Raw genomic sequence first — 25949 nt, forward strand, 5'->3', positions numbered from 1 at the left:
TTAACTCTCTCAGTTCCAAGGCACTACATCACTGTTTGGGCCAAACACAAACATATGAAGATGTTGATTGGTTGGTTTTCAAATTCAGCAGGAAACTCATTCTATGGAAGCAACTAAATACTGTGGTATTAGCACTATATGACAATAGCAGTATTATTACTACAGTCGTACCTCGGAAGTCAAACGGAATCTGTTCCAGAAGTCTGTTTGACTTCCAAAACATTCGGAAACCAAGGCGCAGCTTCCGATGGCTGCAGGAAGCTCCTGCAGCCAATCGGAAGCTGCGGAATCCGTGTCGGATGTTCAGGTTCCAAAGAATGTTCACAAACTGGAACACTCACTTCTGGGTTTGTGGCGTTTGGGAGCCAAAACATTCGACTCGCAAAGCATTCAAATTCTGAGGTATGACTATATTATTATTATTATTATTATTATTATTATTATTATTATTATTATTATTATTTCATTGGTACCCCAACCATCTGACTGGATTGCCCTAACCACTCTAGGTGGTGTCCAGCGTATATAAAAACATAATAAAACATTAAAAGGCTTCCCTATACAGGGCTGTCTTTGGATGTCTTCTAAAGGTTATATAATTACACATCTCCTTGACATCTGATAGGAGGGCGTTCAACAGGGAAGGCACCACTACCGAGAAGGCCCTCTGCCTGGTTCCCTGTAGTTTCATTTCTTGCAGTGAAGGAACCTCCTGAAGGCCCTCAGAGCTAGATCTCATGGGCTCAATGATGGAGGTGGAGATGCTCCTCTAGGTACACACATACACGGCTCTGAAGTTAGTGTTTAAAACAGGCTGGTAATGATGACCCAAGATAATAATAATAATAATAATAATAATAATAATAATAATAATAATAATTTATTATTTATACCCCGCCCATCTGGCTGGGCTTCCCCAGCCACTCTGGGCGGCTTCCAAAAGAATATTAAAATACTATAATACATCAAACATTAAAAGCTTCCCGAAACAGGGCTGCCTTCAGATGTCTTCTAAAAGCCTGGTAGTTGTTGTTCTCTTTGACATCTGGTGGGAGGGTGTTCCACAGGGAAGGCGCCACTACCGAAAGGCCCTCTGCCTGGTTCCCTGTAACTTGGCTTCTCACACTGAGGGAACTGCCAGAAGGCCCTCGGTGCTGGACCTCAGTGTCCGGGTAGAACGATGGGGGTGGAGACGCTCCTTCAGATATACTGGACCAAGGCCGTTTAGGGCTTTAAAGGTCAGCACCAACACTTTGAATTGTGCTCGGAAACGTACTGGGAGCCAATGTAGGTCTTTCAAGACCAGTGTTATGTGGTCTCTGCGGCCGCTCCCAGTCACCAGTCTAGCTGCCGCCTTCTGGATTAGTTGTAGTTTCCGGGTCACCTTCAAAGGTAGCCCCACGTAGAGCGCATTGCAGTAATCCAAGCGGGAGATAACCAGAGCTTGCACCACTCTGGCGAGGCAGTCCACAGGCAGATAGGATCTCAGCCTGCGTACCAGATGGAGCTGGTAAACAGCTGCCCTGGACACAAATTTGACCTGTGCCTCCATGGACAGCTGTGAGTCCAAAATGACTCCCAGGCTGCGCACCTGGTCCTTCAGGGGCACAGTTACCCCATTCAGGACCAGGGAATCCTCCACAGCTGCCCGCCTCCTGTCCCCCAAAACAGTATTTCTGTCTTGTCAGGATTCAACCTCAATCTGTTAGCCGCCATCCAACCTCCAACCGCCTCCAGGCACTCACACAGGACCTTCACTGCCTTCACTATGCAATTCTTTTTAGTAGAGATAAAGAAGGCAACATAGCAAGCTACCTGGTACACTTTTGAGTTTGCAGTCTACACTTCAAACAATATGTAAATCTGCCTATCTTGTCTGCAATACTACAGACCTGCCAATTCATATCAAACAAGAAGATTTCTTTAAAGAGAATAATTTGCAGACTTGTTCTGCTAGAAGCACACTTGCTTTCAGACAAACCAGTATATATATATGGGCTGGGTTGTTGAGAAAGTGTCAAAATAAGCAAAAATAATATAAATGGGAGAAAAGAGAGAGCAAAACAGTGCATTTTCAAAACTATTTGCAATTGATGGAAATCCAGTTCCCCGTTTGCTTTACAAACACATGCTTAGATTGCCAAATTTCATCGAAATGAGAAGCGCAGTCATTTAAAACACATCAAATAAACATTCATTTTATTACAGGGAAATGCAAATATCAAACCTTAACAAGTAAATCGAAGGCCTGCAATTTTAAAACAGCAATAACAATAACCTTAGGGTGTGCTTTCATTATGTGGTTGACTTTATGAGATGCAACTGATATTTTTCTGTGTGTGACTCTTCTATGAGTCAGAAGCCAGTTAATTCAAATTATAATCCAGTCACCCTACGCAGCACTTAGAAGAAGATTATAGGTGCACAGGCCAATACAAAGAGCAACCATTGATATTCTTTATGATGTCTTTCACCTGTTTGAAGCATACGTTCTGTCTTGCAAAATCTATTGTGAGTATAATCCATGTGTATCAAGCCATACCGATTATAACAATGTAATGCTTTCCACTTCCCTGGTCATTTTTCACATATGTCCACAATATTTTGGGTCTACTTAGCCTGTTATTATTGATATATAATCATTGTAATTTTAAACCATTCAGAATATACCTACTTGGGGGAAGGAGGGCCCCATTACCCTATACAAACTTACATAGGAATCAGTCCCATTGAACTCAGTGTGCCTTACTTTAAAGGAGACATGCCTATCCTGTTAAGAATCCAACACCAGCCCCAACATTGGTATGCCACATCCTGTTGGCATTTCTCTGGCATAAGAACAACTGCATTGGTGGTGGGAGGAATTTAGGACAGGAGTTGAATGAATTTAAGTTTATCAGGGTGTCTAGTAGTTTATTTTAGACCATATACTTATCAGGTGTAGTAGATGCAGTTAATAATCACCATGAAACACAACTCAGAAGGCAAACTGCTTTGTGCTCATCATGTCATGTGGGTACATTCACAAGGTTGTTCAATCTAAATGAATTTAATCAGGCACCCCCAACCTTCAGCCTTCCAGATGTTTTGGACCACAACCCCTATCTTCCCTGACCACTGGTCCTGTTAGCTAGGCATCATGGGAGTTGTAGGCCAAAATATCTGGAAGGCCGCAGGTTGGGGATGCCTGAATTTAATGAAGGCCATACATAAATATGGATTCAGAACAGGGCAGGGAAAAGACCCAGAAATATTTGGAGGTTGCAGTACATCTGAGAGGTATGTAGCAAAAGTGCATGAGGGAAGAAACAGAAGTTCAGCATGATGGGGCAGATTAACCACTATAAACTTCAAAGTACAGTGGTACCTTGGTTGCCAAAGTTAATCTGTTCCAGGAGTCCGTTTGACTCCTGGAATGATTCAAATACCAAGGCGTGACTTCCAATTGGCTGCAGGAGCTTCCTGCACTCAATCGGAAGCTGCGTCGGATGTTCGGCTTTCAAAAAACGTTCGCAAACTCTTCCGAGTTTGCAGCATTCAGGAGCCGATTTGTTTGGGAGCCAAGCCGTTGGACAACCAAGGTACCACTGTAATTGCAAAACTGAAAACAAACCAGAAATAATCATTGAGGTGAGTATGATATCCCTCACCCCCCCCCCCGCCCTTGGCAAACAAGAGAAGGCCCTTTAGGATAACTGTAGTAAGGTTATCAGAGTGGACAAGGAGAGGCTGTAAACCTATGTCCTTGTTTTATTATCTTTATTGAGATTACACTGCAGTATGAGAAACATCTCTGTGATAACATTCTACTGAAACAGAAAAGTTCCATTACATTCCTTCCAACTCCAGGTAATTACTTTTCAAGTTTCTTTGCAGACAGCTATGAGTCTGTAATTGCAAGGCAAGAGGATTTTCTTGTCTTATACTAAAATCTTTTAAATGAGATTTTCCTACTAAATGCATAGTTTGTGTTACTGCACAAATACAGAACATTTGCAATATGATTAAATGAGTTATAAAGCTGTGGGATCACATTTCCTCACATAATATTAGTAAGATATCTACTTTCCACCTCCAATATGACAATTAAAACCCTCCCTTTGTACTGAAAATACTATTTGGCAATGTGAACCGGAGCTGATTATTCAAGATCACGATGGATTCCGGAGACAGTGCTAATACTGATGATTCATTTAAAGCTTATTATATGGTTCTGTTGTCTTTGCACAAAAGTAAAACACAGTATACTACAATTAGTTTGTGGCCTGGTATGTTGACAGTCAGGTCACTTGTACAAAAGATGGAAAACCTACTGGTCACATAAGGTATTTGGCAATAGATTCAGAGCTTAACTCCACCTCTGAAGAGAGTGTCTAGTCTCATGTTTGATGAATGAGGGGATAATTAAAGGCAGTGCCCCATTGGAGTCTCTCAGACATGTGCATTTAATTAGTTGCATTAAGGGAAATGTAAAAAAAAGGGGAATAATTCAGATATGATTTTATTCTTTTATGTCTGGTCCAATTATCAGTTTAAAAGTTCTAAAGGTGAATGTGAACATCTATTAAGAATCAATGAAAATAGATTAAGAATCAATCAAAAATTAAAACCTGCAGTTAACACTAACAAAATTTAATGTCTACCATTCTGAGTTCCTTGTGGGAACTATGCTCATTCTATGTAGACAGTCCTTCCTGCAGACAGTGGTTGTCTTTGGGTATAACAACATTTCAACCCAATACTAACGCCCTATGTTTTATTTCTATGGTTAGCCCCTTACTGGGTAGCAAGTATCACAGTCCCTGTGTATGCAAACTTCCTGGTGAGTGGGGCCCTACTCCTGAGTAGCCCTTTACTCACAAGGAGTCATATTCTGCAATCAAGCATTTCTCCTGACCTTGAGGGTCTTTTCCTGCCTCTTGAAGTATTCCTGGGGGCTTACAGGTTGTTCTGCTTCAAGAACAAGTTCCCTTTCTACAGCGAGGGATCCCTACTTGTCTCCTGCAAGGATACCAGCTCCTCATTGACTGTTGTTCTGGTCTGTTCCTTAGTTTCCAGATCCTCCTCAGAAGATTAGACATCTTGCAGAGGCACGATCTCGATTTCAGGTATATATTTCTCTCTCGCAAACCATGATCACTAGCTAGCCTTAAACCAATGTATCTAGTTGGTTGAGCAATCAGGGCTTGTTAGTGCCCACTATGACTTTATAAAACAAAGTTCATGGTTCAGCGTGGCCTGGGAATTTGGCTAATGCTTTCCTGAGGATTTGCTGCCTTTTGCTTTCTATGGCTGCTCCCAATACAGATCGCAGCCCAGGACAGTACAGTTCCAGATTAAAGAATAAAAGTGTGGGTGTCATTTCAATTCAAAGTATCCAACAATGCCCCCCCCCTCATGGTTTAGGTACTGGAACAAGAGCATCTTCAAATTTAAGCAGTGGAGAGTGAAAGTGTGTCTCCAGAGCATCAGGAGACTAAGTGATATTGTGCTCGGTGATTTCATGCTAAGGGGCAGTTTTGCTGGCTTACCCACCACGCAATGCTAACACACAGAATGAAAATTCAAATACACATCATTACATTTGGGCATAAAAGGTTACGGTTAGGGTAAAGGACCCCTGACAGTTAAGTCCAGTCATAGACGACTCTGGGGTTGCACGCTCATCTCACTCTATAGGCCGAGGGAACCAGCATTTGTCCGCAGACAGCTTCCAGGTCATGTGTCCAACATGACTAAGCCGCTTCTGGCGAACCAGAGCAGCACACGGAAATGCCGTTTGCCTTCCCGCCGGAGTGGTACCTATTTATCTTCTTGCACTTTGACGTGCTTTCGAACTGGGCAGGAGCTGGGTCCAAACAATGGGAGCTCACCCCATCGGAGGGATTCGAACTGCTGACCTTCCGATCGGCAAGTCCTAGGCTCTGTGGTTTAACCCACAGCGCCACCCGCGTCCCTTCACACATTTGGGCATACTGACCATTAAATGTGAGATACTACAATACGTTCTAGCCCTCTTATTACACACTGCGTGAAAATATGAAGTTATTGACCAGGCCGATTACCCTTCACGTTGCCCATTAGAGCAACAATATTGTGAAGAGTTCTTCAATATAGCTAGCCTCTGCTCAGTACACGAAGGACAGGGGGGTGAAGGGGGAAGAGTGTCTGTTGAGCAGCAAGGGAGTAAAACTTACATTAAGTGACAGTTTCATTATGTTCATTGATCCTATGCCAAGTGGCAGTCGCACTATTTTATGTCCACTACAGAGACAAGATCGCTTAGGGGAGGAAAGAAGCAACAACAAAATGATGTTCTGTGTTGACATTCATGTCTGTTTGGGTTGTAGATACCATGAGTTCTAAAGTTTATAACGTTAATGTCTAAAATAGATATAACTAGTGACTTATCTATGATCTTGCAATCAGCATGGACAAAAGAGGGAATTGGGTAACAGCAGATACGTATTAACAGATACATTCAGAGATGTATGCCATCCACATCCCAATTAGGCCTTTGGGTGAAACAGTCTTGCAGCAATTCCTTCTTTCTATTCATTATCTCATAAAATTCCTCTTATACTCTCCCAAACTCACTCCCCCGCCCCCACAGCTGACTGTGAGTCCGTAATTGTTGGTACACTGTCGCTAGTTTTTCTTGTCCCTATTTTTCTTGGAGAAGCTTCTGTACCAAATCTCACAGCTGCTTTTAAACTCACAAAATACAGCCATACCTTGGTTCTCAAACACCTTGGTATATGTACCTTTTGGCTCCCAAACACCGGAAAAACGGAAGTAACTGTTCCATTTTTCGAACTTTTTCGGAAGTCAAACATCCGAAGCGGCTTCCGCTTGAGTGCAGGAAGCTCCTCCAGCCAATCGGAAGCCACGCCTTGGTTTTCGGACTGTTTTGGGAGTCGAATGGACTCCTGGAATGGATCAAGTTCAAGGTTCCACTGTAACAGACATTAGTTAAAAAGCAGCTTCTAAACTCTGCCACAAGGTGGGGAATGGGGAGGTCTGCTTCAAAGCTATCTGAAAGACCAAATGCTTTCCTATGAATCCGCCTGAGCTCTGACCATCTCTGAGGCATGCTTGGTGGGGACGTGGAATTGGGCCCTCTCAGTGGCAGCTCACATGGGTGTAGCTAAGGGTGGCGGGGGGCAGCTGTCCCCCTAAATCAATACAAATCAATACAAATCAATACAAATATGAGGTTCTGCCCCTCCACCCAACAAAAATCCTGGCTACACCCATGGCTGCTCACAGACTTTGGAATTCCCTTCCAAGAGAAGCCAGCCTGGCTTCCTCTTTGTTGTACTACTACTCCTAGGAGTTAAAGACCTTTTCATCCCAACAGGCCTTTAGGAACTGAATGGAAAGGGCCAGTGTTGTGATGTTTTTAATGTAGTTTTCATCTGTATTTAAATGCTTTCTAATGACTATCTTTTTAGCTTTTCCTACTTTATCTGTAAGCTGCTTTGAGTCCCAGGCCCGGGGGGAAAGGTGGGATATAAATAAAGAAAATAATAATGAAGCTGAGATCCTAGAACAGTCACAAACTCACTGGTCAGCCCTTGGCAAATCACAACAATGAACCTCAGAGGGCCTTCTCCCTGGAGGAAACTATTCAAATTTCTACCCCCAGGAGGAAACAAGACATAACGGCTGATGCAAGGAACACTGCTACTACTGTGACAAATTGTTTCCTTTTTTGGAAAATATTGTGTTCTTGGGGTAGGCAGAAGCAGCGTCAGAACTTTGCAGGACCAAGGCAACTGGAGGAATGTAACCTCTGACCCTGCTGTGCAGCATCCCAAACAAATAATCACTTCTCAGCTTCAATTTCACACTTCTAAAGTAGAAATTGTAATGATCTGCCGCAATGGTTTGCCACAAGGTCAAACACTTTAGCTTAAGCCAACTTTGGCATGAAAACATGAACAAGCCAGGAAATCTTCTGTAAACTATAGTCTCAGTTTCATCCAAACCAAGAAAATGCAGTTAACAGCTTTGGAACAAAGATACAAAGCCGTAGTGTGAAGTTACTTAATATCTTGAAGTCATTAAACATAGCTTCCTGGTTCAGAGGAAACAGGAAATTATAGTTAACCAAAGACTGCCATGCTTCTCCGTTGGCTCCCATGAAAGCAGGTGCAAACAGATTATTCATTCCCATCTCTGCTTACTGAATATCTCTGCAAGATTCACTCATATCTCTGCTTATTCAACAGAGGTGAAATTGTCAGAATTAGCCCAATGAACAGTATAAAAGTGTTCTCTACTTTTAAAATGTTAAGTAAGTTGCACTTACTGTCAGTTTTATTACTATTACTGTCACTGTTACTACTATTGTTTTCAAGACTCTGTAACAGAGGTGTGCAAAGATGTAACAACATAAGTTCTATTCTTACTTTTTGTCTTATGGAACTTGGAAAATGTTAAGGAAGACAGTGAACTGTTGTTACTCCTTTTGCACAAAACCTGGTCACAGGTTCTGTTCGACTAATGCTTGTGAATTGTGCCTCTGCATCTGCCATCTGCTACATCTGCCATCTCTACATCTGCTGCTCGATAATATTCAATGCATGCCCTCAAAACACAGCTTTTGAGCTGTGCAGCAAAGATTCAAGCATATCCCTTGCTAGGATGGAGACAACAGCAACTATCTTAGCAGCTGAATGCAAAATGCATTTGCAAGTCTACAAAAACTCTGTATTCCACATCAATTAATATAAGCTGTGTTTTATAGCTGCCAATGCATCCAACAAAGCCGGGAACTCAAGTTGCCAGATTCCCATGCTAAAGAAGGTCCTGGTGGGCACACTCTGAAAATGTGGCTGATCATATTTAACGGCTCATTTATCAGCTAAAAGACTCAAAGGAATGTTCTTTGCTCCTCTTAAAATGAGTGGGAGTTAGATGTGGGCACAGGGAGTAGAAAGTAGTATTTTGTACCCTTTGATGTTTGAATTGCTAATTGGGGTGCTTCCTATAGTAATTTTCAGCATCAGAGGTTAACATGAACAAGAGTATTTAGAATTCTGTTTTAAGAGCTATTACCGTAAGGCTTTGTGTAATGGAAAGACAAATGTGTTAGCTTTCAGATGCTCACAGATGGAAGGAAAGAGAGAAGGGGGAAAGGAGTAAATCCAGTATTTTGCCCAAATGACTTTTAAGCAAAACGAAGCAACAAATGAAGCAACTGGGAGCCATCCACCTCAACATGCCACAACTCATAGTGTACTACACATTAGAAGTATGAGTTTGGCCATATTCCAAAGGTGAAATGATACTGACATCAACAAATATGCCTATATGATCATTCTGCACAATTGGAAAAGGCAGCTAGCTACCTCTTAGCCCTTCTTAAACCTTGTAAATTCAGTGGCCAGTTTAACAGGCCATGCTTTGATCCATGAAAGAAAGGCAGAGGACTGAAAGCACCAACCTCCTGGTTTGTGCATCAAGGCACACACCCCTCCCCAAGAATAATAAAAACACATTGAGACAGAATTTTAGTTTAAAGGTTAATGGGCAAAATTTAGGCCACAACTTTACTGATTACAGCAATGAGAGTGGTATTGGCTTAGGCATTGGCAATAACTATATCTGACTCCTCAGTTAACAGGACCCAATTATCCAGACCACATGAGGGGCATATAAAATCTGTTTTAAATCTAAAATGCATTTTCAACTGCAACTGAGCCATTAATCGTTAGAGAACTAAAACTTGTCAAGTATTAGGGCTGGGCAATATATCAATATATCGTCCAAATCTGGTACCATGGTATTGGTTTCATGATTTTTGCCCTGGAAACATATCACAAATAATGATCTGTGTGCTAAGCAAAAATCATGATGTGGGAAAAACTGTGAAGCCAGCTAACACCTCTTGATCGCTGCATCATTTCAGACATTGTGAGATAATGGTATAGCACAATGTTTAGCTGGTGATATCTCACAATGTTGAAAACCAGGTATCAGCCAGCCCTAGTAAGTATGGAAACCCTATTGCACTGGAAGACCTCTTTTCAATGTCAAGAATACAATGGTAAGAATTCAGACAAGGGCTTCCCCCACAGACACTGGGGGAGGGGAAAAATGCTAATTTTAAAAACATAATTTCAGGGGTTGGGAAACTTTTTCAGCCCAAGGGTTGTATTCTTGTAAGAAGAACCTTCCAAGGAATGTGTGCCAGGGGCAGACACGGCCAGAGGTAAAAGCTGTTGGAAAACAGAAGCAAAAGTTGGTGGAGGAATGGAGATGGACTGTATCTTTCTCCAGTAGCCTACATTCCAGCCACACGAAAAACAGAGGTTTGAACACCAAGACTCCTTTGAGCAAAATCATGGTCAAAGGATCCACTCCAAGCAAAAGTGCTTGAGGAGGACATGGAACAGGACCAGTAGGGGTCGTGGACAGGTATGTTCTGTTGTGTCTGCTATTCTTGATTTCTCTTTTATATTTTATATTGCTGAATTTTTACTCAATAAAATGGTGCCGATCCAGAGGAAACTAGTCTTGCCCATGAAAAGTGATTGAAATCACTGAGACTCACACTATCTGTGACTAGCACAGGATGTAAGCAAAAACCAGTAATATCTCCCAAACCTTCCCCCAGCTACTCTTGAAAACAATTGACACAGATAGTTGTCTCAGTCCATACTAAGAGATAAAGAAGTTCTCCACCTTCAGCAATCATTGGTAAGATAAATATGGTAAAATATTAGCTGAGGTATGCATTTATGGTAAGTGTACATTTATGGCAAAATGGAGATGCTAAGGGCATTTTTCCATCAGTTACAAAGATTTCATCAGCCATCCTTCTTGATGCTCAGAATCTACGAACTGACATACAACTGTCTACATTTCTAGTGAATGTTTTGTACAAAGGCTGTACACAGAGATTCAGTTAAGCCAAGATCTTTAATGAATTATAATCACTCCCCTGTTTGGTTTTGGCAGGATGGAAGGGACTGATGTAAAGAAAATCGATAAGGCACTTAGAAGACTTTTGTCAAAGTTATTCATGCAGTTACTAAAAATTGAAAAGCGCCAAATAAGGATTTTTCCTCCTAATGCAAAATAGAAGGGAATGGGACTAGTGCCAATTCGAAGGTGCCAAAAAAGGAATACTTTTAACCTTGCTTCTTATTATTTATTCATATCACTTTTATACATAATAAGAATCAATCCTGGGCAGATGCTTCAAATTATGATTTGTTTGATGAGAAACATCAGCACAACAGATAGAAGGCTCAGTAAAATGCTTAAATGGGGAAATGAATTTACTTCTTCTTTGAAGCTAATGTGAGGCTATGTGAAGCTGGTAACTTGCATTGTTAACAGTGACTAGGAGTCAGTTGGTTCACTTAAATTACTTTTACAGAGTGGTTATTGTGATTTAAAATTCTGTCTCCGTATTTTAACCCTGAACTGCTTTATTGTGCTCTTCAACATATGAAATTGTAATTTGAACTGTTTTTATTATGTTCTGTCTGTCTACTGATGGAAAGATCTTATATCCAGCATTCCTTGTGCTACCTACCACACTGTTCCAAAGGGTTCCCCAATCTTCTTCTGCAGATGGTGTGGGGAACATGGAGAAAAGAGGAAGTACACAAACAAATGAACTCTCACGAACAGAAGGAACACAGGTTGGCACAATGCATTGGCCTGGTTCACACGTCACGTTAAACCATAGCTTAAAACAAACTGTGGTTTAATGCAAAAGAGCTCCCATGATGTTCCTTCCCCACTTCTCTTGCTGACCAGCCGCAATCAGATACCAAGGTTTGTTTTGAGTTTACCACTCATGTTTCATTTGGAAAAGCAAACCATGAGCCAGATAATACAACAAGTAGAACTCTGTTTCATCCACAGTAGCAGCAGGATTAGAGGAGAACCACCATGGGAATCTTTTATCCATGTACATGTAATGAATTGAATTTTGATTTTAAAAAGCATATGTGAATTTGCATTCCTGAGGCTATTCAGTCAGAACAGATGATTAACCTGCTACATCTAGACTTATTTCTTAGGTTAACTTCTAATTTTAAAGTGTAGATGAAATTAAGTCTATGGTATCTCTTAAAATTCAGCTATTCTAAATCTCCAGCTCTTCAACCTTTTTTAACTCTAGACCCATGGAAATCAATGGACACTGCCAGTTTAGGTCCATAAATTTCAACTCTGAGTAGAACTTTGTTGACTACAACTCTTATTTTATATATTTATATTAATACATGGTTTTGAAAGAAGAAATCCAACCATGGTAGACTCAATTCATAATAGACTATTTACCTTCAGTTTTTAAATTTTGCTACTTACATTTTTGCCTTCCTTCCTAAATACGCTACGCTTGATTTAGATTTCATTACATGTTGGCTACAGGTGAACACAGAATAAATATAGATATAGATACGATTATCCATGAGAAACCCATGTTTGAACAGGAAGCTCCACAATGGAGAATGCAGCGCTTGCTAATAAGCTAAGTTGAGAGAGTGACGATTATGGTTATTTAATTTCTATATCGCTTAATATATTTTGAATATCTTTAAGCGGAGTACAGAAAACTGAAGCAACAACATACAGCTTAAACAAAAATATTACAAAAATACACAGTGACATGTAAAAATGTTACATTAATGCAAAGTTACTAATATATGAAAATTAATATTGATTGATCTGTTCGTCCTCCCCTCCTACCTTCCATTGTGTGGATCAATGGAGCGGCTCACCACTAAGGTGGATTGCCAGCACTTCTTATCAGAATTTCTAGATCATTTTGATGTCCTTTGATCCAAGAAGTGTGTTAGAACATTTGAGAGTAGATAACTAAGTTGCGATCAGCACATCAGTCTGGGAGATGTGGATCACGTCAATGCGTATTGGAATTTGCAAAGACCAAATTCCTCAAGCGTACCTAATTTTCATTAGATATTCTATAAAGCCGAAAGCTCCTAAGCATTAGCCTCAGTCAGCAGACCATTCTGGGCTATTAAACAGCAATTCACCTAATACAGGAATGGTTGATAGTTCAGCAGCAGCATAACAAAACACTCTTGGGGGGGGGGAATGAATGAGCGTACCTAATCAAATATCTATTTAGTTCTAGTGAAACTAAAAATAAATCTGTAGCAGCTTGGTTGAGGATTGCACAACATCTCCACACATTAAAAGTGCACAGAAATAAATATACATAGATAAAATGGCATCGTGGTGAATCTATTTCCAAGGTTCTCAAATATACATGAAGAGCTGAACATGCAGGGATCTTACAAACATATATATATATCTGCATGTAGCAATAAATTAACATACAGATGCCTGAATGTAGCCTATGAAAAGTGCCATCGAGAAACAGGTTTCTAATAAATAAAATATTTATTTAATAGAATTTATATCTCTCTTGATTGTAAAACAAACCTAAAGGGCTTATTAGTGGTCTGCATGTTGACACCTGCCTAATGAGAAAATTGCAGACATCACATGGCTATTATTATACATCTTTAATTAATATACCAGTTAATGCCAGAATAGACTTTTACCTTATGTGCACATATAAATAGTACATGAGAGGAGTCAGAAATCATGATACATGCTACTGTCACCAAATACAGTGGAACCTCGATTTTTGAGCATCTCGGAAGCCAAACGCCGAAAACCCAGAAGTAATTGCTTCCATTTTTGAATGCACCTCGGAAGTCAAATGGCTTCTGCTGCATGTTTTCCCATTTTTTCAATGGATTTTGCCGGCCGCCCACTGATCCTCGGTTTTTGAGCAGTTCGGAAGTCAAACAGTCTTCCAGAATGGATGACATTTGAACACCGAGGTTCCACTGTATTGGAAGATATATTCAGAAATTCATGGAAGCCAAGTTGAAGTAAGAATTTTCAGAAATAACACCTGTTCTATTCAGCGACACCTAAACAGATCAGACAGTAGGATCTCAATATGTGACTAAGTTGTTGGTGGAAGAATTGCTAGGATTTATTTGGCCTTCGGGGGTTTCTTCTTTAAGAGAAGTCAAGCTTCTTCAAAAGGTGTGGGCTTTACCTGGGCCAAACAGAACCAAAGTACTGCAACTTAGAATTGGAAAAGGTCACAGAACAGCTTTTTTTGTTTATAACTAAATTGTCCTATGTCCTCAGACAGGACAAAGTATAGCCAGGGCTTGTTCCTGGCCATGGCTCGCTGTTAGTGAGGAGAGAACTTACTCACAAGACCAGTTTTTGATATTGTGCTAAGCGCCAAACATTGGTTTAGCCCATCACGACAGCAAGAAAGACCACAGAGGAACAAAACAGCTGCAATGTCCTGTTCACTTGGTCCTAGCAAGCCATAGTTAGACTTACTGTCATGTGCAAACCAGTCCACTGTTACAACTGCTTATAATCAAATTCCATTCAACAAAATTAGAAACACCTATTCCTAACATGTTTAAGTTGGGGTAGAGAGGGGAGGGGGAAGCATGAAATTTTGAAAGGACATGAAATGGCTGTCCCAATGCAGAGCTTGGTGTGCCTAATAACAGTTGCCCTATATTTATGTTTAAGTATGAAAAATGAAGCAGATTGACTTGACATGGGTCTTCATTATTCTATCCATGTTGACTTCATGCTTTCACCACTGCTACATTTCACAAGTAGCTCAGGAAATAAAAATGTGATGGCATGCTACCATTACCTGGCAACACTATATATCCTTGCAGGCCCGCTATAGTAGTTTGATAGTAAATCATTTTAATGGAATATTTTAAGTCACAGTGAAACCTATGCACAAGATGATTTATCTGTTTGTAAGGGAAGGTGAGGAAATTCCATTTATGATTGAGCTGGTGAATAGTGCCTTTATTAATGTATTTTTTTGCAACAAAGATTAATGGAAGAATGGTAAGTCAGCTTCACCATTCGATGTCAGGTTAGAACAGACATTGCATTACCTAAAATAAAATCTATCTTAATAAGATCTAATGTCATGCATAAAATCCCATACTATCCATTAAAAAGGAGTTTTTGATAGGCTGCTTTAATCTTAGCTGTTTGATTCTCTTACCATGGCATGGCAAATAAATCTTTCGCCTTGGTGTACACATTAATGCACATCCTTTGAGTCTGAAAGTCATATTTCTAAAAATAATTGGCCACATTTGGACCTCAGTCCATATGTGCAAACTGTGATGTGCTAAGAAATGCACTTATTGTAATGCCTGTGGAAAACTATTTAATTCCTTCAACTGGTTATCACTGAAAAGTGCACATTGTTCACATTCTGAAAACGAGCACCAACACAACATGCAGAACACTGCATGTATAAGAAAAGATTCCAGGGACAGGAGGTTGTTTTTCCCCCTGTTTGGTGCATTCCTTCCTCTCTGTAGCTATGAAAACCATGGTTTTCAAAAAGCGTTAGGATGGGAGAGTGTTGTCCACAGTACCCTGTTTTAAAATATTACCAACCAAGTGATAATGGACCACTGGCTAATTAGAGTTTGCTACATACAAGTGCAGGGGATGCGGGTGGCGCTGTGGGTTAAACCACAGAGCCTAGGACTTGCTGATAAGAAGGTTGGTGGTTCGAATCTCCATGACGGGGTGAGCTCCCGTTGCTCGGTCCCTGCTCCTGCCAACCTAGCAGTTCGAAAACAGGTCAAAGTGCAAGTAGATAAATAGGTACTGCTCTGCCGGGAAGGTAAACAGCGTTTCCGTGTGCTGTTCTGGTTCGCCAGAAGTGGCTTAGTCATGCTGGCCACATGACCCAGAATAGACCCATAGACTTTGAGTCTATGTCGTACAATCAAGCTAGAGCTGTGATCTCCCGGAGACTGAGTGACATTGCTAGACAAGAGGACATAGCCCAGGTAAAACCAGGGATGTTCCTAGGGGACCAGATCTATCGGACCATACCAGTCCCCTACCTTGCAGAAATCCACTATGTGGAATACCGCAGACTTCTTACAGCGGCTAGATTAAATGTCCTTGACTCTGCAATATTGTGGGGAAGGTACAGGGGGGTACCATACGCCCAGAGAACCTGTCATTGTGCCATGGGTGTGGTTGAGTCCACTGAACACATTCTCTTGACTTGCCCTTCTTATGCAGAGCTTAGACAAAATTTTATAGACCCACTTCTATGTCAATTTAGCTCCCTACCCGGAGAAAACCAGGTTTTACACTTGCTGAATAATGTCGCTAGAGCTATACCTTCCTTGGTGGCCAAATTTCTTTTTTTAGCTTTTAAGCGCCGCAAGACTATAATTGACTGTATTGATATGGGGCTATCTGTTTAGCCCATTTTAGTGTTGGCTAAGCTCTAAAATCTTCTTGGATGTTTTAACTGTGTATTGACAATTGTACTTTTTTCTGACTGACGGTCGAATAAAAGGTTGATGATGACCCAGAAGCTGTACGCTGGCTCCCTCGGCCAGTAAAGCGAGATGAGCGCCGCAACCCCAGAGTCGGTCACGACTGGACCTAATGGTCAGGGGTCCCTTTACCTTTACCTTTACATACAAGTGCTACAGTGATTCCTTTCTTTAAAGGAATTCCTTGCAGAATCCAATGTTGCATGAGTGAATGTCCAGTCACACAGTGGGATTTCACCTTCCTCTCAGGAGGAGAACCCCCAGTGCAGCGCACAGGGGAAGAAAGTTTAGATTGCTCAATCAGGCAAACAGATATGCTGGCACATACAGAGTTTTCTTAGTGCTGTTTTGAATTTCACCCATTATTTTTGGCCTTGGGTAGATACCCTCATCTGTGGAATCACAAAGAGGAAGAGGGAAAGTAAGAGGGATATATATATATATATATATATATATATATATATATATAAAATCAAACATATACTTTGTTGGGAAAGTATTTTCCTAACTTTACTGGATGTGTTTGGAAATGTTATTGCTCTCATGATGAGTTGTTCTGACATTCATATGCATTTAATTTTGCGAACACTTCAGTACTCTAAAGCAAACACACTTTTCATTTCAACAAACTTTCTGTCATCATAATGGTGTGCTTGATAAACCAGCAGGCTGATCTAGTGTATGAATGCCTTTTAGAACTTTAGAAATTGAATATTTAGGAACTGAATTCTGCAGTCACTTTATCAAGGTTTATACAGTTCTCTTTTTATCCATTATCAAACTCCTATGAGGTGAATAAAAGTGCTTAGTGTAAAGTGCATTGAAACAACCCAGTTGTTTATTATTATTATTATTATTATTATTATTATTATTATTATTATTGATAATAATAATATGCCCTTCCTCCTAAAGGGAGCTCAGGGTGGCTTTTCTGTTTTTCAGGCCCAGAAATGTAGTTGTGGAGCTGCACACCAGTTTCACATCTATTGCAGCAGAAGAGGAACAAGCCCTTGGTCAGAACTGCAACACACTTTTCATGCCATGGGATGCAGCCATGCTACCTCCACACAGTCTTGCCTCTGGCTGTACTCTTGTTGCTGCTAAAACGTCCCCATGATTCAAACAAAGGAAAGAGCAGGGCTGCTGGATGTTGCAAGGAGTCTCCGTTACCATACTATGTTGCTATGTTGCACAATTTAGCTCTTCAGATTCACTGACCCTGCAGACCCTTTCCCAATGCCACGCAAAAAGCATACTTGCAAACATACACAAAATGGACATTACAGGAGTGACCGTGTGAGTGTGAGTGTGCATGTGTATGAGAGTGAGAGAGATCCAATTTATTGTATGCAGACTGAAACAGAGACTTACTACACCACAGGACCATAACATAGAATGATCTCGCTTTAACTCAGCTACACTATCCATCCCGTATTGGAATAAAGCTTGCATTGAAAGGACAGTTTCCACTTGCATCCTACTTCTTGCCAAGCCAAGAGTTGTTGCAGTTTTGAAGCTAGCGTTATGCTCTTGCTCTATTCTTCCTAGTCTTTTCAAGGAGTTAAATAGAGACGTATTTTCAAGGAGTTAAATATCAATAATAGAGACAAGCCTTCTTAATGCTTTTTCACGTTATTCACCCTATACACAAATTGCCAGTGGGTCACACAAATTCATCCCCACATATAAGCTCACTGACACCAGAAGACTCCAGTTCTTCCGCTTGCAACTTGGGTGCTCTCCAAATGACTTGCTGTTCAGCTGTTTTCCTGCTCCGTGTTATTTATTCTGTTTGCATAGTAATAACTCTGATGAGGCATGGAGTCATTTGGGACCGTATTCTAGTGCAAGCTAAATAAAATCGGAGAAAACTTGGGAAACAACAGACATTGCAAAACACACTCATACACGTGTCCTTCGTTGTTTATTCGTTTAGTCGTGTCCGACTCTTCGTGACCCCATGGACCAGAGCACACCAGGCACTTCTGTCTTCCACTGCCTCCCGCAGTTTGGTCAAACTCATGCTGGTAGCTTCGAGAACACCATCCAACCATCTTGTCCTCTATCGTCCCCTTCTCCTTGTGCCCTCCATCTTTTACAACATCAGGGTCTTTTCCAGGGAGTCTTCTCTTCTCATGAGGTGGCCAAAGTACTGGAGCCTCCGCTTCAGGATCTGTCCTTCCAGTGAGCACTCAGGGCTGATTTCCTTAAGAATGGATAGGTTTGATCTTCTTGCAGTCCATGGGACTCTCAAGAGTCTCCTCCAGCACCGTAATTCAAAAGCATCAATTCTTCAGCGATCAGCCTTCTTTATGGTCCAGCTTTCATTTCCATACATCACTACTGGGAAAACCATAGCTTTTACTATATGGACTTTTGTTGGCAAGGTGATGTCAAAACTACTAACTCTTCTTCTAGAGACCAGCAAACAAGGCCAGCATTCTTTCTTTCTTTTTCTTTCTTTTAAATCTATATAGAGATCGCACTCCTAATTTTCACATGAAGACTACTTTGTATATCACGGTAATGACATAATTGTACACCAAATCTGTACACAATGTACACTAAAATGGTATATCATATTGTGCAATGAAAAGAAACTGCTTGGTCTTCAAAGGGGTCATCAAGAATCCCTCGGCCATGTATTTCCATTGACTTTGTCCCTTAATTTTCTCCCCACTTAGGCATCTTCTACTCGCCCACAGCTGAGTACATGTACGGTGCCAGGAAATAATTAAATAATTCAATCCAAAACCAGAAATGGAGAGAGAGAACTGGAGAGTCCTTGTGGGTCATGAGGAGAACCTCCCCAGAGCCCAAAGAGGATGTCAGTGAGGGTGGAGGAAGCCTCAAATAGACCTGAGGAACAGCAGGGCTTTGTTTAGGCTGCTCAGCCTCCCCGCCTAACAGCTGATGTGTGGGGTAGCACAGCAGCAGCCGCCTTCCCATGTGTCCTTCTGTTGGCCCCAGAGCTTGAATTCTGGGGGTTTTTTTGGATACAGTATTTTTGGTTTGAAGAGAGAATGATGGAGAGGGCATTTAAAGGGTCCTCCTCACTTTACATGATTTCACTTATGTGTGCGGGGGCCAGAATGTAAACCTCACATGTGTTGCGGGGATGCCTGTACCAACATTTATTTAGATAGCTGCCTGGAAAAACTGTCTGCGGACAAACATCGGCTCCCTCGGCCAGTAAAGCGAGTTGAGTGCTGCAATCCCATAGTCGTTTGCGACTGGACTTAACTGTCAGGGGTCCTTTACCTTTACCTTTTTATATGCATTGCAGAGGCACAATTAGCAGCAATAAGAGACGTGAGGAGTCCTCACACAGGAAGGTGCATTTGACTCTGTTCTGCTTTGTTGTAGAATTAATTTTGCAAGGATAATAATATTTTCTGGGTAATGGCACATTTGTGAGAATTATTAGTTCCATTACACTTTCTCCTAGTCCCTCCACTACACAGCCTGGAATGTTCTTCTGAATACAATCCCATTTGGCATCCCATGGTAGATACTACTCCAGTGAGTATCCCACTACTGAATTTAGAGTACATATTTGATCCACAGTGATTCAAAAACTGAGCAACAGTGAGCAAAGTGTGTTTTGCAGATTTGGGAATTTCCATGCCTACATTTATGAGCTTCCTTTATCTCATTCCCTAGAAAGTTCCATATTTTCTCTCAAGCCTAACAAAACTGACAACTCATTAATCATTTCTAATTATATGCTGTTTGGGAGAGAAATTTCTCTGTACAAATCTTTATGCCCACAGAACTAGTTCATAATGATGCATTTATTTCTAGTCCCTTATTACGATTACTTTTTTCAAATTAAAAAAAAAAATCAAGTAATCCACACTTTACCATAATTGTTATGATTGACCAGTTGTTTTTATTTCAATCATTCATTTTTAAGAGGGGGGGAGACTACTGTTTGACTAACTGTCAAGAAATTATGCTTTGTTCTTTAATGTTCCTTGCAGAGCTCTCCAGCAGAAACACTTTATAATAAAAGCAGTAATAAGTACCATTTTCACAGCAGGGAAAAGAATGTTCATCTTCAAAAATGGGGTATTAATAAAATGTTATCATAATGAACAATCTAATTATGGTCACAAAGTACTACACAGTTGCTGGTATAATTATTTGTCACTTGGGGGGGTGTTAAAGCCTTTCCCCATCCCCCACCCAGTCCCTCTTCACATCCTTTTTGTTTTGTGTGTGGCTGTGTTTGCAAGTCATAGTAAACCGTATGTAATGCTGTAATGGGAATACAGAATTAGCTCTGACTTCCCACCTCCTCTAGCACAAATGGGAGCACCAAAGCATGATGCTTAATTAGCCATAGATCTCAATTCAGGATAGTGGTTTGCGTTACTCAACCACAGCCAGGAAATCAAATACAAACCTTGGTTTCACACCATGTTTTCCTTGGAGTGAAACAAACCAAAATCCCCGGTACAGACATAATGCCAAGGCAGGTACCATGGTTTGTTGCTTCCACTCACACTAGATTAGGAGCATAATGGGAGCCAACTGCAAATTCACAATGAACTATTAACTATTGTTTACTGTGATATGTAAACACAGCCAGTGTGTGTTCTGCTTTTGAGATAGACATCTGCTTTTACAAAAATGAAAACACCCTTTTTGTTGTGTTCCCATTTTCTGTCCAAGTTATTTTCATGCATCTGGCTCATCAGATCAGCAACTGACAAATGATGCATTGCAGGAGAATAATGAAACTTCTGTTATTCTGATGGTTACAGGCACCCAAATCATGTGTTTAGATGGTATTCTTGGTTAGCCTCTGGAAATTTGGCAAATGCAGTCTGCCCCACACAAGTGCAACAACAGTCCAGCTCCCCCTACTCTCTGTTCAGGCAGACTACTGTATCTGTTATTTCATACGTAATTAGAAATACACATCCAAGTCGGAAGATGGCAACTGAGAATATATCATGGAGACATAGATTAGTTGTACTGTATTTTATCTTATTAGAATCATAGAATCATAGAATCATAGAGTTGGAAGAGACCACAAGGGCCATCGAGTCCAACCCCCTGCCAAGCAGGAAACACCATCAGAGCACTCCTGACATATGGTTGTCAAGCCTCTGCTTAAAGACCTCCAAAGAAGGAGACTCCACCACACTCCTTGGCAGCAAATTCCACTGTCGAACAGCTCTTACTGTCAGGAAGTTCTTCCTAATGTTTAGGTGGAATCTTCTTTCTTGTAGTTTGGATCCATTGCTCCGTGTCCGCTTCTCTGGAGCAGCAGAAATGGTTTCTCCCCTGTGTGACTCCGTTGATGAATTCTAAGGTCTCCACTCTGACTGAAGCTCTTTCCACACTCCATGCACTTAAATGGTTTCTCCCCTGTGTGACTCCGTTGATGAATTCTAAGGTGTCCACTCCCACTGAAGCTCTTTCCACACTCCATGCATTTAAATGGTTTCTCCCCTGTGTGACTCCGTTGATGAATTCTAAGGTGTCCACTCTCACTGAAGATTAGTTATCTTTATTTACGGTACTTGTTTATGTATTAGAAACTTTATATTAGAACTTTATTTTACAGTTGTCAAGGCCAGTGGCTAGCACAACAAATATATTGTTGTTTATCATGATTAGTTAGCAGTGGGGCAGAGAGTACCCTATATTCTTACTTCACCTATGGAGACACTTTTGAGAGCTGTTTAGTATAAATGTTCACTACTTGTGCAAAGCAAATGACAATACAGAGCTGTCGTATGGACTGTTAAAATTATCTCACTATATTCTTCTGCACAGGGTGAAAGCATAAACAAGTCAGCAACAACACCTAATCAAATCTATTAATCTCAAAACAGCAAAAACAAACAAATGAACAATATGATTTTCAAAGTTTCCAGGGATCTAAAACAGCAGTGGGGAACACCCCAGTCTGTGAACCAAATCAGCCCAGCAAAGATTGTACGGTTTGTCGTCAAATGCTTTTTCTCCCAAAGCACAGTCACCTGATCCACACCTGACACCATATGGGTCATATGAGTCACCATATGGCTGTATAGGAAAAACCAGGAACCTTAAAGTGCTCTCTCTATTGTTCCTTGTGTTGCGTTGATTTCCACTTTCAGTCCTCATTGCCCAACCTACACATAGCACGTGGAAGATGTCAGAGTTCATTTCCATCACAAGTATGAACCATGGCAAAAAGGCAGAAGTAGGGAACTATGTGTTTATACACAGCTTGGACAATGTCTCATAGTGATGAAGAGCAAATTAGCCATTCATACTTCAAGGGAAAGGAAATATAAATACCTATATAACCAAATCTGTTTCTAAATTGAAAGGAGGAGGGAACCAACCCCCCCCCATGTATTCTTCCTAGGTTATCACTGAGTATCTACTATGTCAGATGGACACACAGGTAACAACATATATATCCTTATTTTAAAAGGCTGGAAATCAGATATAAAAGGCCTTCTGATTTCTGGCATTTACCACAAGGAAGCTGTCACTAGTGGATTCACATAAGTGACACCTGTGAATCATGAAGCAAAACACATACAGTATATGGTCGGAGCACAAAATGTTATTTCAAAGTCATCCTTGATAGCTCTGATTGACCAAGAAATGCAAAGAGTCAGAACAAGATGACAAGCATTCCTATTGCTGAAAGAAAGATTGTTTGTGTTCACCAAAGTGCTTAACTACCTACAGCTCATCATTATGTAAATAAATTCTGTTTCTATAGTTTTGCCAAGGTCAGTGTCAACTTGCTTAGGTTACCTTTGATATAAATGCCTATCACACAGCATAAAATGCCAAGGGCAGCACTTTGAAAACCCAATTCATCCAAAAACCGTTGAGTGAATTTAGCTATAGCTCCCTTCTTCGTTTTAAATTCTCCTATTTTTTATGTCTGAACTTCAGTATTTCTTCTGAGAGAAGAAAGAACAATTTATACATTAATAGCAACCGAAAGTACATCAAATGAAAGTAGCAACCGAATGTACATCAAATATAGCTTCTCTCCAGATTACACAAAGCAACCTGTCCACCATAAAACAGAAGAGATAAACAGCTATTGTAGGGACAAATCCGAGGCACTGGGAAGGAAGATATCACCAACTGCACTCACTACACGCAACTGCACAGGGCACAACTGATTGTGATGTAATCATTATGTCAACTCAGTTTGAAAGAGAACAATTTCTAGGTGAAAAACACATCAGGGTTTTTCCATTTTCAAGTATAAATACTGTAACTCTGTAAAACATTTCCCTACAATCTGTAAAAAAAAACAAAAGCAAACAAATATATTTAAAATAATAAATATATGGAAGCCACTTACCACGTAACACAGTGAGTCTTGTGGACACACTTATTTCTCCAACACTGTTGGAAGCAACACATTCATAAATAGCTTCATCTCGTGGAGTCCGTAGCGGTTGTATTCTGAGAACGGATCCAGATCCATCATCAAACTCTATTACCTATTGAAGGAAACAGGAGCTGTCACAGGTGTTGTTACAAATACCTGCCTCTCCACTAAGCCTGGGTATTTAATACATAATCTCACTAGTCTAAATTCTTCTAACATGGATATCAATGATTGATTTCATACGAGTGGAAAGGAGCAGATTTAAGAGTCATTCATATTTCTTGGCCCTAAGTAAGGGGGCTAAAATGCAAAAGATAATGCAGTTCTCAAATTTTAACTCACTATAAAACTCTCTAGTGGTGGGCTGGCCAAATTGTCATTAATTTGTGAGCCATGTGAAGATCACCTAGCCATGGCCATGGCATGCATAGTCACCATGACCAAATGACTGCAGGGTACTGCAGCAAAAAAATATCTGCATCACTCACATGCATATGGGGTTGGCTGGCAGCTATAATACAAAAAAAGCACAACCTCCAAGGCCAGCTCAGCCATCTTCCCCAGAGAGTTTGTTTTTGTGGCTCTACCGTCTATTCCAGGCCTCCAACACTCAGAAGACATATATTTCATGTTTAAAATGGTAAGCAGGAATTAATGGATGCCTTTACAGATCATCCTCACCCAGGGACACTGAAAGGGTGTGAAACTGTGAGCATGCTGGTGTATTTTGGGTCTGTGACTGACTACAACCACATGGCAGATGAAAAATTGAATCTGGGAAACAAATGCTCAGCTAAGACCACATCGACAAGTTCTTTCATGACCTCAACCTTATTGGCCGTGCAGTAATTGTCCAGTGCTTTTAAAAGTGCTTGTTTAGTTTGTTTGTAAAATAACTGTATACTTCAATTTCATAAAAAAGTCAAAGAAGTTTAGAAAAAGTAAAATGTAGTAAGAACAACGCAAAACAACACAGAGATCACCGGGTATCTATTAAGTAGCATGTTTTCTTAATTTTCTGCATAAGCCTGGTGGAAAAAAAGAGAGGCTTCAGCAAATGCTTTTAAGTCCATACAGAAAGTGCCTGTATCCAATGGAAGCGTTTACAATGGGAGCGACCTAACACTGAAAGCTTGGTTTTATGTTGAAGTCAAATGTGCTCACCAACTCAGGAGACAACCAGCAATGCTCCAACCAATGATCTCAGTGACTGAGCTGAGATATAAGAGCCAAGCTGGTCCCTAAGGCATCCTAGACCTAAGGCGTTCAGGGTTTTAAAAATTAATATAAGGACCATGAACTTAGCTCGGTTCACTAACACCTGTTGAAATTTGCATGGGAAGCAGGAATCCCCTTACTACCCCCATACGCAGGGCTGTAACTGCAGTGGTTGAATAAGGATAGTTTAACTCCATGGAGATTTCAGGGAATTTGCTGGCTTCTCTTGCCACCTTTTAAACAAACAAAGATAGAGCCATATTCCTTGTTCCTAACTTCTAGAAAACTTGGATAAATGGCAAGTTTGCCCCTGCCCTGAAATTCACTCAAGATGGAAGGGGAATCCATCCAAACTTAAACAAATGTGTGCTAAAAGCCTGTTCAAAAGAGTCAGTTTAAGCTCTCCTGGGGTAATAAATAATGGATGATATCTTTTTTAGCCTTTCATATACGTTTCAGTTTACTGGGGAAAAAATGCATTCTTCCCTAGACTTTGATCTGCATTTGTAAAAATTGGAAATCAGAAATTGAACAGCCACTGAAGCCTAATACAAGAGGCACTTCAATACTTAAAGGATCATGGGAAGGAAAGAGTTTGACTCACAGATCATGTACACTTCACTTCTTCATATAATGCTTGTCTAGTTCCCTGTTTCACACAATCCCTGCATAGTTTATATGTCTGTGGTGTATGTGAATTAATCTTGGGGAACATGCAGCCTCCCACAGAAAGCAGCTAAAATGTTCAGATATTTTCTGGAATAGGCAAGGAAGCATAGGTAGATTGTGGGTTGCAAGATGGGAGGTAAGGATGGAGAGAAACCTCTTCTTCACCTTACTCCTCTTATTCTGCGTTGGGGTTGCAATAAAAACATAGCAAAAGCAATATAAACAAACTTAAATATTTTGCAGAGTTATACTTCTAGATCTATATTTTCCTAGACTAATGTTGTGCTATATATCAGCTAGGACTAATAAAGCATTATATGCTG

General features: G+C 40.6%; 1 protein-coding gene across 41 annotated transcripts in view; it reads right to left on the reverse strand.

Moving 5' to 3' along the window:
- PTPRD (protein tyrosine phosphatase receptor type D) overlaps positions 1 to 25949 on the reverse strand; it is a 1139460-nt gene that overhangs the window by 228584 nt on the left and 884927 nt on the right. For all 41 annotated transcript variants that reach the window (XM_083482170.1, XM_083482159.1, XM_083482163.1 and 38 more), the window contains one exon: positions 23710 to 23851. In XM_083482170.1, the coding sequence (XP_083338296.1) occupies positions 23710 to 23851 (142 nt within the window). The remainder of the gene's footprint in view (positions 1 to 23709; positions 23852 to 25949) is intronic.

The sequence above is a fragment of the Podarcis liolepis genome, assembly GCF_965112155.1.
Source record: "Podarcis liolepis genome assembly, chromosome: 17".
Taxonomy (NCBI): domain Eukaryota; kingdom Metazoa; phylum Chordata; class Lepidosauria; order Squamata; family Lacertidae; genus Podarcis; species Podarcis liolepis.